This window comes from Halichoerus grypus, chromosome 5 (genome assembly GCF_964656455.1).
Source record: "Halichoerus grypus chromosome 5, mHalGry1.hap1.1, whole genome shotgun sequence".
NCBI lineage: Eukaryota > Metazoa > Chordata > Mammalia > Carnivora > Phocidae > Halichoerus > Halichoerus grypus.
In genome coordinates this window covers 28,564,444-28,587,974 of record NC_135716.1, presented here as the reverse complement: position 1 = coordinate 28,587,974, position 23,531 = coordinate 28,564,444, and the positions used below count along the sequence as shown (strand labels likewise).

Here is a 23,531-nt window from a genome sequence, read left to right as displayed (position 1 = left end):
TTCTGTTCCATTGCTCTGTGTGTTGATTCTCCCACCATTCTCCTTACTGTAGCTATATAGTAAGACAGCCCTGGATAGAGCGATTCCTCTTCTTCTTGTGAAAAATTGTTTGAGCTATTCTAGGTGCTGTGTCTTTTCGTGTAGATTTTGGAATAAACTTGTGAATGTCTACAGAAATCTTGCTGGCATTTTGATAAGAATTGCATTAAACCTATACATTGTTTTGGAGAGAATTGACACTTTTATTGGTCTTGCAATTCATGAACAGGGTATGTCTCCATTTATTAGATCTTCTTTGCTCTCTTTCATCAGCATATTTAGGTCTTCTTTGATTACTTCCACCAACATTTTCCAATTTTCAGGTCAGATCCTGTACCTCTTTTGTTAGATTTATATGTATTTCATTTTCTTTGAAGTAATTGTAAATGGCCTGTGTTGCTAATTTGGGTTTCTACATACTTGCTTTTGTATATAGCAATTATGTGATTGGTTTTTGTGTTGATCTTATATCCTGCAGCCTTGCTGAATTCCATGAATTTTTACAAAGTAAATGCCCTCACATAACCACTACTCAGATCAAGATAAAGAAAATCATTACCTCCCCAAGAGCCTTCTTTGTGCCTTCCCTTAGTCATTAGATTACTCACTCTTTACCCCTGGATAACCACTGTTTTGACTTCTACCACCAATAAATAGTTTTGCTTGTTTTTAATCTTCATATCAGTAAATAATACAGTATGTGCTCTTTTGCATCTAGCTCCTTTTATTTGCTATTGTGAGACTTATGTGTTGCATGTAGCGGCAGTTCATTCTTTGTCATTGCTTTACCATATTCCATGGTGTGACTATACCACAATTTAACCATCCTATCAATGGGCTTTTGCCTTATTTCCAGTTTGGTACTATTATGAATAAAGCTGCAACGAACATTCTTGCATATGTCTTTTGGCAATTATGTTTATTCACTTCAGTGGGCAACTGAGGCTTACAGTTTTAAATTCCACAAGATACACAGACAACTGTGAGGGATCAGAAGCAGGAGACTATCATTTTCACTATTAGAGTTACAATCTATGAATTTTTAGAGCACGTGTTGCTTTTGTCAGTTGATTGGCACTCAACCTTAGGTTTTCCTGAGTCTGGATCAGTCTCTGTGCCGATTATATACTATTGTATATTGTTAGTTTTATAGTCCCCATATGTTATTTCTCCAAAAAGAACTTTAGTTTTTTGATAGCTAAGGCTTCATCTTGTGTTTCCCTGCCTCCCCACAGTGATTAGCACTGTACCTTGAATGGAATGCCTGTTCAATAAATATTTGTTCGTTGAGTGATGGAGGGTACACTCTGAATTAATGAGGTATTACTGTGGTTCCAGCTTATTGCTGCCCAGATGACTGAGTTGACTTTGGCCTCATTATTGCAGCTATGTAGGTATGGCCCGTGTTGATTTATGTGACTCTCCTTAATGTTCTGAAGGATCCTGAATACCTGAGCCCCATTTATGTCATGTCACAGGATTGTACAATAGGGAAATAGAAATCATGTTAGCCGTTCTTATGTTTAATCATTTTATCAATATTTATTTTGGAAATTAGATAATCACAAACGAGACAGAGAATGAGTCTGTTTACAGAGGAAATAATTGGCCAGGGGAGTCAAAGATTCGTATTCAAAGAATTCAAGCCGCGTCCCCACCTCTAAGTGGCAGTTTTGACATTCAAGCTTATGGACACATCCTCAAAGGTATATGACAAAAGTTCAGAACATTGGCATACATATATATATATATATATATATATATATATATATATATATATATACAGTGCTGATCTGGGCAATCATACATATATATATATATACAGTGCTGATCTGGGCAATCATAATGAATATTTTGGTGTATTTCTTTCTAATATAATTTCTCTACATAATTTATATAGTTGAGATAATGTTAGTAATGTAAAACTAAATTATCCAGAACAAATTATATTTTCACTTTTTCTTCATCGCCTCTCCATATATAATAGGTTATATTTCCAAAAGTTTGTTTTTCTTTTATATCCCTTGGCTTATAAGGTTATCTATAATGTTAATCAGTATTCAAAATAAAAATATTTGAGCCAAGGCTATAATCTGAGGTATATTACTCATGTAATTTTTGCTTCCAAGAGATACATAAATTCTTGGCATAAATGAGATACAAATTTCATTTTCACTATATTGAAGGAAGACAGTTGGCTTATAAGTGGTAATATACAGTACACATTTCCTGTATTTTAAGGGTGAAATTTATTTGTGAATTTTTCACTCTTCCTATTTCTGTCCTTGTGTGAGTGCAGGCCTTCCTGCCACGGTATCAGCTGTGGATTTACAGTTTGCACTCCAGAGCGTGGAAGAAGTGGGCCGTGTCTCAGTGACACGTGACGGAACCTGCGCTGGATACTCCTGGAACATCAAGTGGAGAAGCACATGTGGAAAGCAGAATCTTCTACAGGTTCCCTCAGCTGGCTTGGTTTTTGTTCTCTTCTGGGTGTTGCTTGCTTATTTGCACCCTGCCTCATTTTTTTTTTTCACCCTGCCTCATTTTTATAAGAATTGGAGACTGCCTATACTTTTAAAAATGCGAACTATAGACTAAACATGAAAAAAAGGAAATTGAGGATAAGATTGTTCTCAATTAAGTTGACAAGATGTCCTCTTTCGTGGAGAATTGCTCTTGGTACTTTATTTGCTGTCCCCTCTGGAGAGAGTCCAGGAATATGTGTTAGCAGACCCCTGACAGGGGCAGGAAGAGGCCAGGCGATGACAGTCTCAGAACTCAATCTGGGGCTACTTTATGGGGGGACCAAGTATAATCACCCTCGCTGTCTATAATTCTACCACCATCCACTAGAGCTGCATTCTGGGGACTCGGATACTTTTCTGGTTATGAACTTTAAGTTCATAAGGGAGTCACATGTTAAGTTGCCATCTAATAACCTTTGCTTAGTTAGAGTGTGAAGGGGGCAGGGAACAGGGGTCAGGCCCAGAGTATGTGAAGGAGAGGCATCCAGAGGTGTCTGGGGGCTCAGATTGTCAAACATTAAAAAGATGATGCTTTCGGGACGCCTGGGTGGCTCAGTCGGTTAAGCATCTGCCTTCGGCTCAGGTCATGATCCCAGGGTCTTGGGATCGAGTCCCGCATCGGGCTCCCTGCTCCGCGGGGAGCCTGCTTCTCCCTCTGCCTCTGTCCCTCTCTCTGTCTCTCATGAATAAATAAATAAAATCTTTAAAAAAAAAAAAAAAAAAGATGATGCTTTCCAGTGACAGAGAGAGAGAGTCTCTCTCATGCACCATTGGTGAGAAAGTCAATTAGTATGACCTTTTTAGGGGATTATGTAGTAGAGTCTGAATATAGATACCTCCTGATTTAGCAATCTCAGCTATTTAACTCTATACTACTGAAATAATAACACAAATATGAAATGATATAGGCACAGAGGTAGTCACTGCAGCAGGATTTGTAATAGTAAAAACCTAGGAACCTATCCTCATCAGTAGAAGAATGCTTGCTAAAACGCCACAACCTCAGCATGACTGCTATGCAGCCACGGGGAGACCTGGATAGTCACCTGGAAAGATGTTCATGACATAAGGTGGAAAAAATACAGCCGTCTACTTGTGAAAACATTATGGGGGAAAAAAAGAGAAAAAAAGGTATGTAAGTGTAGCGTATAATGTACACACATAGGCTCTGGATGTGGAAAATAGTGAGTCATAAAGAAATGGAGGTTATTTAAGAAAATGCATGGTCTAAAATGAGAATTAGAAGATTCTGTAGCTGAGCAGCTCTAGTGACTGGTCTTCTTCTTGGTATCTCTGCTGGTGTCTGTGCGCTTACCCCCCTGCCTCTTTTCTGATCAGTCTCCTCTGCTTGCTCATCATCTCTGCTTCTCCTCACCACTTCAGCACACACAAGGCCCAGCATGGAGACTTCTATCTCTTTGTTAGCCGCTGTATATATCAGAAGCCTGCCATCTTGGCAGAGGGATTTTTGGAATGACCGAGTTGTACACACTGATTTGATTTGATTCATTTTTATTATTGGCCAAAAAATATAATTCCACGAGTGAATGAAAAACCAGGATAATCAGGGGTGAAAATGCTGAAGGAGAAAAGTTGACTTTCGGGTGGAAAGAGGAATAAATTATTCAGCTATTCAACAATCATTTGTCAAAGCAGTCATATTCAGAAAAAGCATAGAATGTTCTGGGAAAATAAAATTTATTAAATTCATTTTCCTGAGACATATTTTACTCTAAAAATTCAGGTTGATTTTAGTCATTTAATTCAACTTGTAATTGATACAATCTATGGTAAGACAATAATCTTAGCATTTTATTGGGGGTAGATTATGCTCATTTGTGAAGAGGTTCCTTTTTCAAAAAATGTGACTAAAGTGTTTTCAAATGCTTTTTTTTTAAATCCTTGGCTTTTATTCACTTTCAACCTTGCTTAATTTTAAAAGAAAAACTAGTGTGGTCATATTTATCATAGCCTTTCTAGTAAAATAATTTTGTATAACAATAGATTAATGATTCCAATATTATTGGAGAAAAGGCAAATATGACAGTTACGAAGATAAAGGAAGGTGGCTTATTCAGACAACGCATACTTGGAGACCTACTTCGTACACCCAGCCAACAGCCACAGGTATTCTTGAAACTTTCCTCATAGCATTTAACATAATTTTAAATGTGTAACTACTTTGTAATACATTAAAGACCAGTTAAACAGCAGGGATGATGTCTTTATTTTCATGTGAATATTTGTGTCAACAGTTGATCAACTCAATAATATTATTTTATGACTTTTGGGGAAATTATCATCCTTATGATAAAAGAGTGGATTTTTAAGCTTTACTACTGCCTGTTAGAATTTGAAAATATATTCTTTCATTTAATCTTTATAGTCATTCTGTGAAGTAATTATTACTACTTTAATAATGAGAAAATTAATATATAAGGAGTTTAAATGACTTTCTCAAGAGCAACCTTTATTTTCCTTCATAGCACTACTCACCACTAGGGCATAATATGTATTTACTTTTTAAAAAAATTTATAGCCGTGGGGCGCCTGGGTGGCTCAGTCAGTTGAGCATCTGACTTTGGCTTAGGTCATGACCTCAGGGTCCTGGGATTGAGCCCTGCATTGGGCTCCCTCCTCAGTGGGGAGTCTGCTTGTCCATCTCCCTCTCCCTTTGCCCCGCTCATGTTCTCTCTCATGAGCTCTCTCTCTCAAATAAATAAATAAAATCTTAAAAAAAAATTTATAGTCTTGTGCAACTGTCTGTCTCTTCCCCACCAGAAAATAAATTGAGTGACAGCAGGGATGTCATCGTATGTGTTTAATGTTGTATTACTGTATTTTAACATTTATAACTGTGCCTTTGCATAGTAGGCACATTTGCTGAATGAATGAATGGTCAAGCAGAAGAGATAAAAATGAATAGATTAATTTTTATAAACACACAAGCAAACAAACAAAATTCCATCATTTGTTTAAATCCTATGCATATTCTCCTTAGCCATGCTACCCCTGTTCTCTTTATTTGAAGGTTGAAGTCTATGTCAATGGAATTCCAGCTAAATGTTCGGGTGACTGTGGGTTTACGTGGGATCCCATGGCCACTCCATTAGTATGGGCCATAAACCCGTCTCAAGGTAATCTGCTTTTTAACTTGGAGTAGAGGGTGGAGGACAACTAACAAAACTGTATACTAATAATGATTTTTTAATATACTAGTTTCACCAACTCAGGCAAGCAAACATTTCTACATAGTTAAAAAAAATCTATCAGATCAGAAAGCTGTGAAAAGAGCATTTATTACTTATATTTGAAAAAAAACATCGTATTTGAAGTTGGACTCCCCAGTCTTCTTCTCCAGTTTCACCACGTTAGAATCAGCCTCTAAAATTTCACTCTGATGAGGCATTTTCATGAAATTCTGCTTGCTGGGGTATTAACAGGAATCTTTGATCATATGAGACCACTTCTAGGAGATTTAGTACTACAACGCTGGTAATGAGACGGCTGCTGTTTAGTAAAAGAAAATAAGTAGGTCCTAGACCTGAGAACTGGAGAGAAAAAATATTGCCAAGATCTCAGTCTTGGGCGAAACATTGTACCATATCTTCATAATATGTTATTACTTTAAAAAAACGTGATTACACTTTGTGTCTGAACTCCCAAGTACTGAAGTAAACAGCAGGACTAAGGATTGTTAGGAGTGGCCTTTTGTTTCAGTCAGAAAGATAAGCTCAGGTGCTACCATCTCAGATTTAATCTTGGTGGCTAGTAGGAAAATTAATCTGCTAATTATGTATCAGGAGAAAAAAGGGAAATTTTAAAAACCACATCTTTGTGTTGAAAGAATATGTTCTTCAGACTTTTTTTTACAGTAATGATATTACTTTGGGACAATTCATGTCACAGGGGGTCAAAACCATCAAGGATAAGTATTTGATTAACTCTCATTTGGTTATGGTCCTTTGGTATTTATATTTTTACATCTATCCTTGTATTTTGTAATGAATTTCCATTTTTATATGCACTTCCTGAAAAAAATTGTTTCTTAATTCAAAATAATTAATAATCTGAATTGCCTTTTGCCCTATTTTGATAAATTTAAAAATAAAGTATAAATATGCTGTAAAAAACACCTATATTCTCTTCATTGAAAATTAGCACTGTTAGCATTTTGTCATATTTACTTCCAATCATCAATTTAAGAAGGGAAATATTATAGGAATAGCTAAAGTCCTCTCAAGGCACAATCTCTGGTTCTAGTCCTTACAAATCTCCCTAGAGGCAGTCACAATAATTAATTTTGTGTGTATTCTTCCATGCCATTTTTAATACCTTTTGTATATAACATGCAGATATGGTAATTTTGCCAGTTTTTTTAAGCTTATGAAAGAGATGTTGAAATGTAAATATCAGAGCTATTACACTGTAAATATCATTTGCATCTGACTTTTGTCATTCAGCATTCATTTGAGAAATATTTATATGGTTTTATGTATGTCCAATTCATCATTTTAAAATACTTCATGAATATACCGATTTATTTTTGTCTCTATTGATGGACATTTAGATTGTTTACAGTTTTTTGCTTTTACACATAACTGTATTGAACTTTGTTGCACAAATCTCCTATTGCATACATGCTAGAGCTTTTTTAGGGTATATGCCCAGAGACAGACTTGCTGGATAATAAACAAGTTTTTGTGTGTTCAGTTTATTAGATAACCAAATTGCTCTCCAGAGTGCCTGTACTTGCAGCAGGCATGAGAATGCCGTATTCCCCACATCCTTGTCAATACTTGGTATCATCAGCTTCCTAAGTTTGGTCAGTTTGATGGGTGAAAGGGGTTATCTCATCATCATCTTAATTTGTCTGTTCCCTGAGGAGTAATGCATGTGAGCATCTTCTCATATGTTTCTCGGACATTTGGGTTATTTGTTCTGCAAATTGCTTGTTAACATCCTGTATTCATTTATCAGATTGTCTTTTTTCTGTTGCCTTATAGCTGTGTATTATATATTATGTTTACCAATCCTTTGCACATGTCTTCTCCCAGTATGTCACCTGCACTTTTAGTATCTTGCTTATGGAACCATTTCAATCACTGATTTAGTCCAATTTATTTATCTTTTCCTTTATGGTTAACCATGGCTTTTTAATCTTATTTAAGAAACCCATCTCTACATTAAAGTTAAGATGTTTGATTATGTTTTCTTCTAGAATTCTAGAGTTTGGCATTTTTCATTCTTAGCTATTTAAATCCATGTGGAATCCATGTTGTGTGTGATGTCATATAAGTAGGGTGACCGTATCATTTATCAATCAAATCTGGACACTAGAGTGAATGGAAAAACATTAAGTATAAGGTGCAGAGACAGTGGGTGTGCCCTGGTAATATCTCTGGCACTTTAGGATGTGTGTCCCCCTAGATAGAGGAATCTTATTTTATCACAAGTGGAAAGTGCCCACAACACATACTGTGCATGCAGTTCATCCTTTTCTCATGAATTTGTGCTAGCACTTCTGTCATAGTAAAAGTTACCATATAGAGGTGACTGTTTAATTTGTTTGTCATAACAGCAATTTTCCTTTCCATATGTCATTCTATACTTCAGTCAGATGATTCTTCTGCTAATCCCTATCAACATAGATTTAAAACATGAAACAATGTAGAGCAATTCGATGGAAAAAATTTACCATTGGGAAATATGTGTCTTTTTTCCCTGCTTGCTTATAGGCTGTTTATAGCCTTTAGAAGATAGGCTTATTTTTCTCTGCAAAGCATTTGATTTTATAACAACAGATTCTGTGGTTTTTTTCACTTTCATATTGTTGTTTAAAATCATCATTTTCAGGGACCTATGAAGAAAGCACAATTCTAACCATATCAGGCTCTGGATTTTCTCCCAATTCAACTATATCAGTCTCAGTTGGACCAATGGGTTGCTCTCTTCTTTCTGTGGTTGGTAGGTTCTTTGTAAAATTATTATTATTACAGCTAATTGTTTTTCTCTAAGAGAAAGTAGACTCAAAGAGCAGTATTAGAATAATACTTCTCCTATAGAGTATGCTATGGGGGCATGAAATTGGCAAACTTCTCTGGATAAATGCACTTTTTAATCTTTGCTTATGACCACAAACTAATTCTTTTAGTACTGTACAGTGTCTTTATCCCATAACAGTTAATTTTTGTTCCTTTCCCCTCATAAAGTGATTATATAAAAGCTCTCCTTCTTTGGTATGTTTCTGGGACACAAAAATATATAAGCTGCTACTCTGGTATTCCATGGTCCTTTCTGCCCATGCTTTGACAATGTCACATTAGTAATGCAGAAAAAGGACATGGCCATCTTCCCTGACTTCTAGTCCCAACAAAATCTCTACCCATTAACACAGAATTTCAAGATTATTCACATTTTCTACTCTTGAAAAAGTGAAAACCATGATTATTTATTTCCCTAAAAATTATCTTTCATAATCCTAGGTATTTTCTTTAACTTTAATTACATAAGCAAATTCACCTTCCATATAGTTAAGTTGTTTTTAATTTAGATATCTGTGCATTCTTGAGATCTAAGTCAATAATGCACTTGTAATATAAATGTACATATACTGTTCTAAATAAAGTGTGAAGGATAGGTTTTCATTTAGGTTTTGATCACCTTTCTTGATGAAACCTGATATTTTACTTAGTTTTGGACATAAATCATGTATTAAACCAACATTTTTAGAATTATTGATATAAATGATTTTATAGATTAGGACTTTTAAATTATTATTACAATAACCTTTTTTGGTTTTGGCCACAGTAGAAGTCAGGAGCAAATCATTCACTTTGCTTTTATTATTTTTTCACCTAGCTTTTTTCTAACAGTGTCTGATTCATAACATCAGGTAGCTTGTAAAGACTTTCGTCCCATTAAGGGACGTATTCCTTAGATACATTTCTTGGGGTATAAAAATGAAGGCCAATGTTTATATTTACAAATATAAAATTTCAGTAATTTTATCTTACAAACATATTTAATTTATCATGCTTTTCTTTTTTAATTACCAGAAAATGAGATCAAGTGCCAGATTCTGAATGGAAGTTCTGGCCATTTCCCAATTGCTGTGTCCGTAGCTGATGTTGGACTAGCACGGAATGTAGAGGGTCAGACATTCCATTTCACGTATCAGAATCGAATCTCACACATCTGGCCTGCTTCTGGCAGCCTGGCAGGTAATAGTTAATTGTTCTAAACAAAGAAAATTGCATCCATTTCTGTCATGTCATTGCACTGTTTCTAGAACAGGGTGGAGGGAGAAGAACCCCAAGCTCCCTCAGAGAGAACAAAGGAGACTCCCCTTTTGGAAGGCACAGTGATTAAATGGCTGACTAATTCTTTTGTTTCTTATGATGCACAAGTGAGGGCGACTGCTTATACTTACATCTTAAGTTATTGAATTAATATCATCAATTATTACATGTTTCTATAACAAGCTCATCAATTATGTCAAGATAAGATTTATTAGTTATTATTCTGCTTACAAGCTGCTCCATTTGTAACCATGGTCTCAGTGGAGCTACTTGACCCAGAAAAAGTTCCAGGAACAAATCGGAGAAAGGAAGGCTGATGCAGAAGATGGAGAGAAAATAACACATTTTTCCTGTCCTGCTTCATTTCCTTTGCCTTGGTTTGACTGTGCTCAGTTTTGGATTTTTGCTTTGGTCTTGATCTTTTCGGTGTGTTTTGTGTTTTTATTTTACTTTATTTTATTTTTGTTTTGTTGGGATTTTTTCTTAGTTCCTTTTACTTAGAGATAGTAAAATCTGAGATTTGGGAAGAGTCTTCATTCACTTCATTCCCACCCACAGAATGGTTGAGCATATAGAAACAGCATAATTTCTCTTTAGGATGAAGAGGACTATATGGAAAATAGTTGCTGCTAGTGATGCCCCAAAGCAAAGGGTGGTTCCAAGTCTGTTATTTCATGAAATCACTTAGCCCAGTTGCTTTATGGTTCCAGACTTCAGAGCTCTGGTTCCCAGATGGGGTGGTGATTATATGCATCTCAGATCTGGTCCTTGATTATTTGCCAGCCCATCTCTTTGCCAGCCTAACTCTTGAATGATGAGTTAGATTCTTGCCAAAGTTTCCTTTTGTTATTGTCGATCTATTATTGTTATTGTTGTTTCCCTTTGAAGGTGGTACTCTTCTGAGTGTATCTGGATTTGGCTTTAATGAAAATTCAAAGGTATTAGTTGGAAATGAAACCTGCAATGTGATTGAAGGGGATTTGAATAAGATAACCTGCAGAACACCAAAAGTAAGGCATCTGATTTCAGTCATTTTTTTTTTTCCTAAAAACTTATGAACATCTCAGTAGGTTAAACAAGTGACATTTTTACCTAGAAACTGTGGCATTACAGTGTTGTTCTGTACAATTATTTCTCCAGCATCTCTCTGCTAAGATCCAAATATGAAGCATTATATCCACATTCTAGATACTTACCATTTAGAAAGACAGACACATAAACCAGTGTTAAACCGTGTGTTCCACTTGAATTAATAGAAATAGATACAAAGTAAAAATAAAATATAGTGAGGAGAGGCTGAGAAAGAGTTTCACAGAAAAATTGATGGCCTATCAGAACTTGAAGGATGAATGAGAGTTGACCAGGTAAATGCCAGGATGAAAACATTCAGTACTAACAGTCTAAAAAAAATTCAGAGAAGCAAATCTAGACATTTTTTATTTCTAAAAAAAGAATTTATGTCTTAAATGTGTTAAAGTTTCAGTTTGTTGACAATAAATAAATAAAGCAAATACAAAAAAAAAAACCGTGAAATTCCTCATGCAATATTGTATCTTAGCACCAATCGTTGTTCTTTATCGTAAAAAATAGTGTCTAGATTTAAACCAAGACTCTTGTTTGCTTATTATGTGCAAAAGAATGCTGAATCCAGTAAGTAACATTAAAAAAATTGAGCAGACTCAGTGTGGGTATTATGTAGTTGAAATCTATAGGAAAAGTAAATTTGAACACGTTTTGGACCAAATGATGATGAAAATCTGGAGGATATGGTAAACAAAAACTTTGTTTAAATTATGTCATTCACTTAAGTGCTGAGTGCACATTAAGCAAATACTACATTCTGGAAAAGCGTTTTTTCCTAATTGGGAAGTGTATAGATATTCTATCAGCGAAAGCGCCAAACATTTTTCTTAGGGATCCAAGTGTCTTAGTCTCCAATTCTGAAACTAGGTCAGCAAAAAGATATAATAATGTGATTTGTCAGGGAAGAGGAATAAAAAATTACATTTGAGTATGTTTTAAGAACAAAATGTCAAAACTTTTAGCACCTTTGCTTTATCAATTTAAAAGAGTCACTTGTCCAGGGGCGGGCATCTGGGTGGCTCAGTCAGTTAAGTGTCTGCCTTCAGCTCAGGTCATGATCCCAGGGTCCTGGGATCGAGCCCCTGCTTGGGGCTCCCAGCTCAGTGGGGAGCCTGCTTCTCCCTCTCCCTCTGCCCCTCCCCCTGCTCCTGCTCTCTCTCTCTCAAATAAATAAAATCTTTTAAAATTTTTTAAAAAATAAGAGTCTCTTGTCCAGAGCATCTTAACTATATTGCAGAGTTCTTAGGAGTCCAATAATTAATATGCATTTAAATTGGTCATAAACATCCTCAAAACTACTATATCGTATACCTTTATCTAAAAAATTAAAACATGTAGCCTACATTGGATACCACAGCTTTCTAAATATCTGAAAAATGATTCTGATTCATGACTTTGAAGCCAAACATCTTCAGCAGTTTATTTTGAATAATTCTATTTGTTTTTAGCCACTGGATTTCTTTATCTCAACATTTAATATTTTCTAATTTTTTTTTCTTATTTCAGAGAATTGAGGGTACAGTTGATATTTCAGTTATTACCAATGGATTTCAAGCCACAGCAAAGGATGCTTATAGTTATAATTGTTTACAGACTCCAGTTATAACTGATTTTAGTCCAAAAGTACGAACAATACAAGGTAAGAAAAATTTCAGTAAGATCAGTCATTTGACATATATATGTAAGATATATGTAAGATAAACATGTATATGTAAGATATATATACATCACATAGATAAATGTGAACTATTTGTAGAAAGGTTTTTGAAGCATAGTTTCTTCTGCAGTTGTTTCTTAAAGCAAAACCAGGCACAAGTTTTTTTTAAGCATACATTAGTCTATTTATTATTTCACTTTGAACATGTGTAATAAGGAGAAAAATGTTAAGTTTTTTAGAAAGTACTTTGCCATCTTTTTTTTCCTGTGAAACAATTAAAAATGAATTTTATCTCTACATGGCAGCTATCAATTCTTTCACTGATTTCTCTTTTGCCTCTGCAAGCATTAGGATTTCCTAAATCCAACAAAAGATAAGAAATGAGTTAGTTTATTTAATATGCAAATTTTATGCCATATAATAAGTTGAATCTTCTTGTAAAAGTTTTATTCTCTTTTAAAATAATAGGAGAAGTTAATTTAACAATTAAGGGTTATAACTTTGGAAATGAAATCACACAAAACGTGGAGGTATATGTTGGAGGAAAACCCTGTCAGATTTTTCAGTGGAACTTCACAGATATTAGATGTCTTTTGCCCAAGTTGTCTCCTGGAAAACATGATATCTATGTAGAAGTCAGAAACTGGGGCTTTGCATCAACAAGGTATAGTAATGTCCATAAGCTTGAGGAGTTGTGGAATACATGGGGCCAATGGTTTGGGGATAAGAAAAGAAATAACCATTAACTTTATAATATTTCAGTTGCTTTTTTCACCTATCTACATCTCCTTTTGCAAAGTGTTCTGAGAATATCTCATACAGTGCAATCTGTGCTTAGTTTTGAGGCCAATACCATTCAGGTTAGGTTGTAAGATTCTCTGTGGAACTAGGTTTATGTATACATCACATATTTTTCATTCTGGAAATACTTATCAAGCAATTAGTAAGGGCCAGGCGCTTGCTTAGTGCTGGATTCACTGTGGAGAATAAGAGGGACATGTCCTCCACTATTAGTAGTGCCCACAGTTTTGTTGGGGAGGCAGATTTCAAACAGAAGATTACATCAATAACTTAATTATAAGTGTGAAAAAGGCTATGAGTAAGAGGTAGCAGGTCTGTAAGAGCATATAATAGAGAGCACTAACTTTTCCTGAGGGACAGGAAAGCATTCTCTAAAAGGTGACAATTAAGCCAAGAAATGGGTAGGAGTTGCCCATAAAGGAGAGGAGGACAGAATCCTTCTCCAGCTATTTCCTTTAGGTTACTATTCAGTATTTTCTTCCCGGAAGCTGTTTGTTAAAATTTTAGTAAAATTTTAGTTCTGGCATAAGAAAAGTACTGATTTAGAATACTTAGAAAAAGAGGAAACTGAAATACAGGGATTTAAAAAAAAAAGGCAGGTACACCTGATGTCAGAATAGGAGAGATTATTGCAGCAGAATTTTGAGGTAAAGGAGGATAAGCAACAGTAAATATGAACCCCAGAACTACATCCCCTCTTCAATTCACAGGGCAGAGTTCACATAGGTTCCAGAAGAGCTGCTGGTTTGTGCTTTGGCATGAGGGAGATAATGAGCAGAATTGACAGCCTACAAAACTGGTTATTTCAGTGACAGTTCAAGAAATATGAATTCAGGTATGCTGAGGAAGTGAACTAAAAGTTAACACAAAGACTCATTTTCCTCACGGTGAGAGCTGGGATGTAGGAGTCTCCTCTAAATACCAGGTCAGAAAATCACTGTACATTTCGATGGTCTCCTAGCAGACACATTGTCTATAACAAAGCAAAATAAGTTTAAAACTCTCTCATTGAAATACTGGGAAGGGAGATTATGACAAGTGTCCAACATACATAGAATAATAAATTTAAATTAGTTGCACAAAACTTTTATTTCTTATATAAAATGTATGGAATTTCATCTCTATTCCCTTATAGATAATGCAGCCTTTATGTTTTACTCTAATGAATATATAAAATATTTTAAAGGACATCATATATTTGTTGTGACCTCAGTTCTCATAACCACATCTTTCTCATAATATTCTAAGATTCTCCATCTCAAATTATTCTTGCCATGGGATTTTCAGAAATCTAATTTTCATTGTTAGGGGAAAACTATTATTATATATTATTATTTTATATAGTACATTACTACATATGCTATGTATGTTATTATTACACACGCACACACACAGACCATCCAACCAAATTAAGGTCATGATGATTATCAGATTATTTAGTTCGAAAAAGTAATGTCTAATTAAATATTCAACTACTTCCTCTTCCTAAATGAATCATATCCTAATAAGAGTTTAGCAATAGGACCTCATGGAAAACTCATCGAAACATCTATTGATTTTTCTTTTGCAGAGACAAGTTGAATGCTTCTATACAGTATACTTTGGAAGTGACTGCCATGTTTCCACAGAGGGGCTCTTTATATGGTGGGACTGAAATCACTATAATGGGTTTCGGGTTCAGCACAATACCAACTGAGAATACCGTGCTCTTAGGTAAGAGCACCCTCACAAAAGGGTGTTATCATTTTTTTCACTTTAAAAGATGTGCTTAGGGCGCTTAAGTTGGTTAAGCATCTGCCTTTGGCTCAGGTCATGATCCAGGGTCCTGGGATTGAGTCCCAAATCGGATCCCTGCTCAGTGGGGAGTCTGCTTCTCCCTCTGCCCCTACCCCCACCCACCCTGCTCATGCTCACTCTCTCTCTCACAAAAATAAATAAATAAAATATTTTTTAAAAATAAAAAATAAAATAAAAGATGTGCTTTTAGGTGCTGAGTTATTACACAAATACTCTCAATCATGGAAACTTTATTTTGCTATTAGCATATAAAAGGCTAAGTGTGTTTGGTTAAGGTGGTAAAGAGAAATTGAATAACTGCTTTTGATTTCAATAAATATTTTATATTTAATATGTATAAAACACTTTAAAAAGTGAAAGTCTCTGTTCTAAAATTAATCAATACTCAAACATGATAGCTCTCAGAAAAGTATCAGAGATTTTACTAAATGTGGAGCTTTTGCAGGGCCTTAACTGTTTACTAATTATACTTCATCTCTATGTTTTACAAAAAATATTTGAGAAAATGTTTTTTTCCCCCATCTTTTTTCTTTTCTTTCTAGGGTCCTTCCCTTGTGATGTGATTTCATCATCAGAAAATGTCATAAAATGTATTCTTCATTCAACAGGGAATACATTCAGGATTACCAGTATTGGAGAAGATTCAGGTATCAGCCAACATTTATATGTTGTAAATTCTGGAACATAATTACAACCTGAAGTTGATCTGATTTTTATTTATTTAATACTTCAAAGTATTCAGAGGAAAAAGTATTGCTATTTCTTTCTATAATTTGTCAATAGTTTGTCTCTAATTTATCCCCTTGACATAGGGGGGCACATATAGAATGAATCAGTGGTAGACTTGAGTTTACAAGCCTAGACTGCAATTTGCAAGTTGAGGAATTGCCATTAGGTTTTACTTCAGTACAGAACCTCCCGAGTTATGGTAGTTTGTTATTGGCCATGGGTTTCTAAATAAATATTCAAATTGAAATTATATAGACTTTGGCATGCCTTTATGCCTGAGAAAATTCTTATGTTTAAAGAATTGAACACAGCTTTAAAAAATATTCCATGGGATATTTCTGAACAACTTGTTTATTGACTTTCTGATTTTTTTTTCAAATTGTCTCTTGATTATCAGTTTTGGAAGTGTGTGGTTTATTTTTATCCTTCACTTCTCGTTATGCACATAAAAATTTAAAAATGTAATACTTCAAAGATAATTATTAAGAATTTTTATTCCTTTTCCTTTTTAAAAAAAATGTGTCTCAATTCTTGCTTCCAGTACATGGATTAGGTTATGCCTGGTCACCATCAGTCTTAAATATATCTGTGGGAGACACAGTGACGTGGCATTGGCAAGCACATCCATTTCTTAGGGGAATAGGATATAGGGTTTTCTCTGTATCCAGCCCTGGAAGTGTAATTTATGATGGCAAAGGATTTACGAATGGAAGAGAAAAATCTGCATCAGGTATGCTTAGACTTTGTTGCATTTTGTGTCATGCTTCTCTTTCCTAGATATAATAAAGAGATGTTGTATAGATTTAAAATACTTTTGCATAAATGATATGTGTAAATAGTTGGCATTTTATTGCTGTAGTAAAAATGTTGCAGATTTATAAAAATATTATAAATGAATGTAAGCAAGGTATTTTATATATCAGAGATGAGTTCTGATTCAGAAATATCTTTATTCTGGAATAATCAATTCAAAAAAATATCAAAATAAGCAAAATACAAAGAAAATTGGAGTATGTGTTTTAATCATACCAACTTGGTAGCAAGTAACAAACTTCGGTTGATTGGAATCAGCAAATGAGTATTTCTCCTAAGAGAACTCAGTGAAAGTGTGCCTTTTAAACTGTATGTTTTGTTCTATATATATAGCAGTTTGAACTTTTTTCTCATGAATACAGAGTATTGTTTGTTTTTCACTGAACGTTGAAGTTTTCTTTAAAATGTGGTAAATTATGCCAGACTGGACATGATTTTCTAGAAAAATTAATGCCGGATCTTGTCTTCCTGGAATGTAATTTCATTATAGAAGATAGTTCTTTTATAGCCAGTGAGTCCTTTCTTTACTACTTCCTGTTGAAATATAACATGCATGAAAAATAAGAATCCTGTCATCTGCATGTGTGTATGAATGATCATTTGAAATTTCTTTTGGAGGATGCGTTAATTGCTTGTGTTTATTACGTACGATCTTATTTTATGGCAGGCTCATTTTCTTACCAATTTACTTCACCTGGAATCCATTATTATAGCAGCGGGTATGTTGATGAGGCTTGCTCCATTTTTCTCCAAGGAGTCATTAATGTTTTACCAGCTGAAACCAGGCACATTCCCTTGCACCTGTTTGTGGGTAGCACCGAAGCCACATATGCTCAGGGTAAGAGGGTTAGAGATGGAAACCATCTTTACTGTTTACTCCAGTGACCGAGGGTGCATGTGACCCTTTTGGACTAGGAAGCAGATGACTGGGTATAACCCTGCTTCTGTCTCTGACCAGCTACATGACCTTGGATAGATCTGGACAGTTCTGAGGCTGGAATCTATTCTATAAAATGAGGCCCATGTTAATGTTGTCCTGCCATTCTCCCAGAATCCTTCTGTGCCTCAGATGAGATGTAGCATGAAGAAATTTTGACACTCTGTATGTGCCCCCCAAAATATATCAAAATGTGAGATGATGTTATTGTTTTGCTTTCTCCATAAGACCTGGCCTTAGACAAATTGAAAAATAAATTAATTTTTATATTCATTCTTCTCTCTTTACTACACCACCTTTGTCCAGGTCTTTATTTTAACTTTGTACTGCCTGAGCCCCTCTTGTCATTAAAACAAAACCAAAAACAATTTTTAACAGAATATAAGCCACCACCATTAAAATAAAGAGTAATGCAGTCTGAAAACAGTTCTTGTTTTAGAATATTATCCGTGACTTACAGGCAGTTCTTTTGCCTAAAGGACCTGTGAATTTGCACTTGGGGAGCTCTGTGGCAGGCTGCCTAGCAACAGAACCCTTGTGTGGCCCCAACAATACCAGGGTTAAAAATTCAGATGGATTGGTCTTTGAGCTTTCAAGTTGTTTTTCACCATCTATAAACAACATTAGTCCATCTGCTGGAACACGAAATGAATTGATAACAATTACTGGACGTGGCTTCAGTAATCTCACATGTGCTAATAAGGTAAGAATATAAAGATCTCCCGTATACTCAATAAAAGGAAAATGTTTCATCCACAACCTCATAATTTAATTTCTAACAGCTTTATTACAATATAATTCATATACCATATGATTCACCCATTTAAGGTGCATAGTTCAGTAGCCTTTAGTACATTCAGAGTTGTGCATCCATCACCACATCCAATTTTAGAACATTTTTATTACCCCAGAAAGGAACCCCTAACCCTTAGATATTACCATCAATCTCTTCAACCCTCCCAGCCCTAAATAACCACTAATCTACTTTCTGTCTTTATGGATTTGCCTATTCTGGACCTTTCTTATAAATAGAATAATATACATGGTCATTTGTGACCAGCTTTATTCACTAAACATAATGTTTTGAAAGTTCAACCATGTTGTTCCATGTTTATCAGTACTTCGTTTCTTTCTTTCTTTCTTTCTTTTTTTTTTTTTTGATGCATTCAACAGCTCCTGGTGTAATGAAGAATGATTTCCCATAATGCCTAAGTATTTATTATTATTATTATTATGTTCAGTTAGCCAACATATAGTACATCATTAGTTTTTGATGTAGTGTTCAACGATTCATTAGTTGCATATAACACCCAGTGCTCATCACAACACGTGCCCTCCTTAATACCCATCACCCGGTTACCCCATCCCCTCACCCCCCTCCCTTCTGTACTTCATTTCTTTTTATGGCTAAATAATATTCTATTATATAATATACACATTGTATTCATCCATTTACCAGTCATGGGCATTTAGATTATTTTCATCTTTTTGACTGTTATGAATAAGGTAGCTATGAACATTCATGTGTGGTCATAATTTAGTTTTAAGATTAATCCAAGAGATGTCTTAATCAGCCCCCAAAATTATTTTTATGAATAAAAAAGTTTGCACAAGATTAAATTTTTAAAATTTGGTTGTTGTTAATATAAAATTTAAGTTCACACTACAGTAATGTATTGACTTGTTTCCATATTCATTTTACTTTCAGGTTACAATTGGTAGCTACCCCTGTATTGTAGAAGAAAGTAGTGACAGTTCGATTATATGTCATATTGACCCTCAAAACTCAATGGATGTTGGCATCAGGGAAATTGTCACATTAACTGTCTACAACCTGGGCACGGCTATCAATACGCTGTCCAATGAATTTGACAGGCGATTTGTACTTTTGCCAAACATCGACATGGTGTTGCCAAATGCAGGATCAACTACAGGAATGACAAGAGTGACCATAAAAGGCTCTGGATTTGCAGTTTCTTCTGCAGGTGTAGAAGTCTTCATGGGTGATTTTCCCTGTAAAATTCTATCAGTAAGTTATACAGTCATCAAGTGTGAAACATCTCCTGCTCCCCAACAGCTCGTGGAAGTGGATCTTCTGATACATGGAGTGCCTGCCCGGTGTCAGGGGAACTGCAGCTTTTCATACTTAGAAAGCAGCACTGCTGTTGTAACAAGAATCTTCCCATACTCTATTGAGGGACCTGTAAAAGTTCTTATTGAAGGAGAAGGTTTTGACACTACCTTGGAGGACATTGCTGTTTTCATTGGAAACCAACGGTTCAGAGCAGTAGATGTTAATGAAAATAACATCACTGTTCTTGTGAGTCCCCTCCCAGCTGGACTTCATTCTGTTAGTGTTGTGGTGGGAAGTAAAGGCTTGGCTCTGGGAAACCTTACTGTTAGCAGCCCCGCGGTAGCATCTGTCACACCAGCTTCTGGAAGCATTGCTGGTGGAACTATATTGGTGACCACAGGAAACGGCTTCTCCCCAGGCAACACCACAGTCACTGTTGGGGATGAACCTTGTGAAATTATTTCTGTCAGCTCCAGTGAAGTCCACTGCTACACCCCAGCAGGGACAGCTGGAAGGGTCAGTGTGAAGATCCTTGTTAATGCAGTTACCTATCCACCTCTGTCATTTACGTATGCCTTGGAAGATACTCCACTTCTCAGAGAAGTTGTCCCAAATACAGGTACTCCAATACTTTCCTTTTGTTGTCTTGATATGTTATTATCAGTAACATTTATTAGTGTAGAATTGGAATAATGTTTATAAATGATTATTAAGATGTGTTTTTAGACAATCCACTTAACCCAATAAATACATGGGATTTTTCTGTGTAGTTTCCATTTTGTAATTATTTTTTGCACATTCTTGGGATAGAATTTTTAGTCAAATTCCAACTTCTGGGGCACCTGGGTGGCTCAGTTGTCAGGCGTCTGCCTTCGGCTCAGGTCATGATCCCAGGGTCCTGGGATTGAGCCCCTCATCAGGGCATTGGGCTCCCTGCTCAGCAGGAAGCCTGCTTCTCTCTCTCCCACTCTGCCTGCTTGTGTTCCCTCTCTTGCTGTCTCTCTCTCTCTGTCAAATAAATAAATAAAATCTTAAAAAAAAAAAAAACAAATTCCAACTTGTATTTTGAAACAAAATCCCCATTAACTTGACCTAAATTTCAAAATGAGGAAGAAATAGATGGATATCTATGAATTAAAATTGATAATTAATTTATGTCATTAATATTGATAGGCATAGGAAACAACTGTAAAATTCAGAAGTAGGTTACTAAACATTGAGAGTTTTTCTGTATATCTTATTTCCATGAAACTACAATTGGATACTAACTTATTAACTCAACAGAGTTCTTTTTAAGGAGGTAATTGACCCATTCAGATAGAAATAAAATATTATGAAATAAGATTTACTTAATGATTTAACATAACTCATTTTTTCCAAGCTAAGAATAGATTGAGATGTCTTCTTAATTTTTTGTCATTGTTCTATGCTGTTTCTGGTCATCTTTAAGCTCTTAGAATGCTTATCATCTACATAATGAATTCTAGAGAGGCTGCTATAATGTAATGATGGAACATGACCTTGATGCCTAGGTTCAAATCTCGGTTCTTCTACTTTACAGTGATGCAACTTTGGACAGAGCTTTTTAAATATTAGTTTCCTTATACATGCAAGTACCTAAGGTTAAAGAAATTCATTTGTATAATGTAACTTAGAATGGCAACTTCAATAAAGAACTAATTAAATGTCAGCCTTTTAAAAATAGTCTTTTTTTTAGTTTATATTACCAGAAAATGTGGTCAGGTTTGGGTAAGATGTATTCTCTCCCTTCAAGAAGTTTGCTATTGGAATTTTCTTTGGTACATCAAGTTTTATCATTTAGAAAATTTTGAAAGAGGCAAACATGAATGATAGCAATGACATAGTTTCCCCCATATATTTGTAATCATTGCAAATGATGAACTGGATATTGGCATATGTTTTTATTTCCATGAACCATTTCTGTCCCATCTCTTTCTTTGAATGTGTCTTTCAAACAATGTATTTGAAGATAGAAGACTTGCAGACAAGTGAGAACTGAGCTGTTTTATTTACTAAGGAAACAAATAATAGATCACACTTAGAACAACACTTCCATTTGAAAGGTGAAAATGCTAGACAAAATTAAAAATTTAAGGCCTAAAAAACATTTTTTTGGCTCATATCTTAAAACTATTCCTAACATGAAAATCTAGTAAATATCTGTGGTCTTTAAAATGACAATTTAAATATCAGTGATCTTTACTATGATCAGTTATATGGTTCTTTTTACTACTGCTACTTGAATTAAAATCAGCCTACTACTTGGTGACTCTGTATGTGTAACAAGTTACATTGATTTGTACCTATTCACTTATTATTTAGGTATGTAGGTATTCATTTGGATGACCTATGACAAATTCTTTGTGTTTAATGCCCTCAATACATTTTTGTCAAAAGGAGGAAGGAAGGGAACAGAAGAATTGAAGTACTTTGTTCTATGTACATTTATTCAAGGCATCAACATCAACATTCATTTATAATTCTTTTTTTTTTATTATGTTATGTTAGTCACCATACAGTACATCATTAGTTTTCAATGTAGTGTTCCATGATTCATTGTTTGCGTATAACACCCAGTGCTCCATTCAATATATGCGTGCTCTCTTTAATACCCATCACTAGGCTAACCCATCCCCCCACCCCCTCCCCTCTAGAACCCGCAGTTTGTTTCTCAGAGTCCATAGTCTCTCATGGTTCGTCTCCCCCTCCGATTTCCCCCCCTTCATTTTTCCCTTCCTTCTCCTAATGTCCTCCATGCTATTCCTTATGTTCCACAAATAAGTAAAACCATATGATGATTGACTTTCTCTACTTGACTTATTTCACTTAACATAATCTCCTCCATTTATAATTCTTTAAATTAATTCCTTATTTCTGTATACACTATCTTACATCTAATTATTTACCTATCATAATTTATCGAGTATATATATTGAATGTATTTAAATTAAGAAAACTAATCCATCCTCAGAAGAGTTGCCAATAGCAGGGAAGTACCAAAAATAAAAAATAGTAAGCCCCATCCCTAAAATATACTCCAACCCACAACTCCTGCTGAGACATTCATAATTCTTGATTCGAAATCGTCTCTCTTCCCTTGTTTCCTCTTCTCCACTAGCCTGAACTAACATTAACAATAGCAGTAGAATAAGAATGCAGTGGAATGGATAGAAGGGCTGGGAAAGAATGAATGTTGAGATAACTTACTGTAAATATGCTGTAGATTGTAACATATGGTACAGACTAACTTTGTGTTTTGTTAATATTTATATATTTATAATATTTATATTTATATTTATATAAATATATAAAATATATTTATATATATTAGCTTTGAAATACTGGATATTATTTTGTTTATGGGAGTAATTAGGTGTATCTTTAAATGCATGTATAAGTACTGGAATTTAGATATATTGTTTGCTTTTTTTCTTTTTTTAAAGGTCCACCAGGAACCAAAATTCAAATCACTGGATCTAATTTTGGTATTGATATCTTGGACATTTTGGTGATGATAGACAACATTCCGTGTAACGTAACCATGGTCAATGATAGCGTATTGCAGTGCGTCATTGGAGATCATGCTGGTGGCACTTTTCCTGTTACAATGCATCATAAGACAAAAGGCTTTGCCGTGTCCACAGTTGTATTTGAGTACCCACTTACTATTCAAAATATTCATCCAAGCCAAGGTAGTCATGAATGTGCAGGAACCTACAGATAGTTTGTATTGTTTCAGTAAACACTTACCTTA

The 23,531-nt window shown here is 35.0% G+C and overlaps 1 protein-coding gene across 1 annotated transcript in view; it reads left to right on the top strand.

Annotated features, from left to right (window-relative positions):
- Positions 1–23,531, top strand: part of PKHD1L1 (PKHD1 like 1) — a 153,491-nt gene that overhangs the window by 45,162 nt on the left and 84,798 nt on the right. The window contains exons 24-39 of the mRNA XM_078072084.1: positions 1,598–1,745; positions 2,339–2,493; positions 4,569–4,691; positions 5,596–5,701; positions 8,421–8,531; positions 9,623–9,787; positions 10,754–10,875; positions 12,455–12,587; positions 13,074–13,269; positions 14,977–15,119; positions 15,746–15,850; positions 16,474–16,662; positions 17,413–17,583; positions 18,162–18,385; positions 19,391–20,375; positions 23,221–23,469. Of these exons, the coding sequence (XP_077928210.1) occupies positions 1,598–1,745; positions 2,339–2,493; positions 4,569–4,691; positions 5,596–5,701; positions 8,421–8,531; positions 9,623–9,787; positions 10,754–10,875; positions 12,455–12,587; positions 13,074–13,269; positions 14,977–15,119; positions 15,746–15,850; positions 16,474–16,662; positions 17,413–17,583; positions 18,162–18,385; positions 19,391–20,375; positions 23,221–23,469 (3,325 nt within the window). The remainder of the gene's footprint in view (positions 1–1,597; positions 1,746–2,338; positions 2,494–4,568; positions 4,692–5,595; positions 5,702–8,420; positions 8,532–9,622; positions 9,788–10,753; positions 10,876–12,454; positions 12,588–13,073; positions 13,270–14,976; positions 15,120–15,745; positions 15,851–16,473; positions 16,663–17,412; positions 17,584–18,161; positions 18,386–19,390; positions 20,376–23,220; positions 23,470–23,531) is intronic.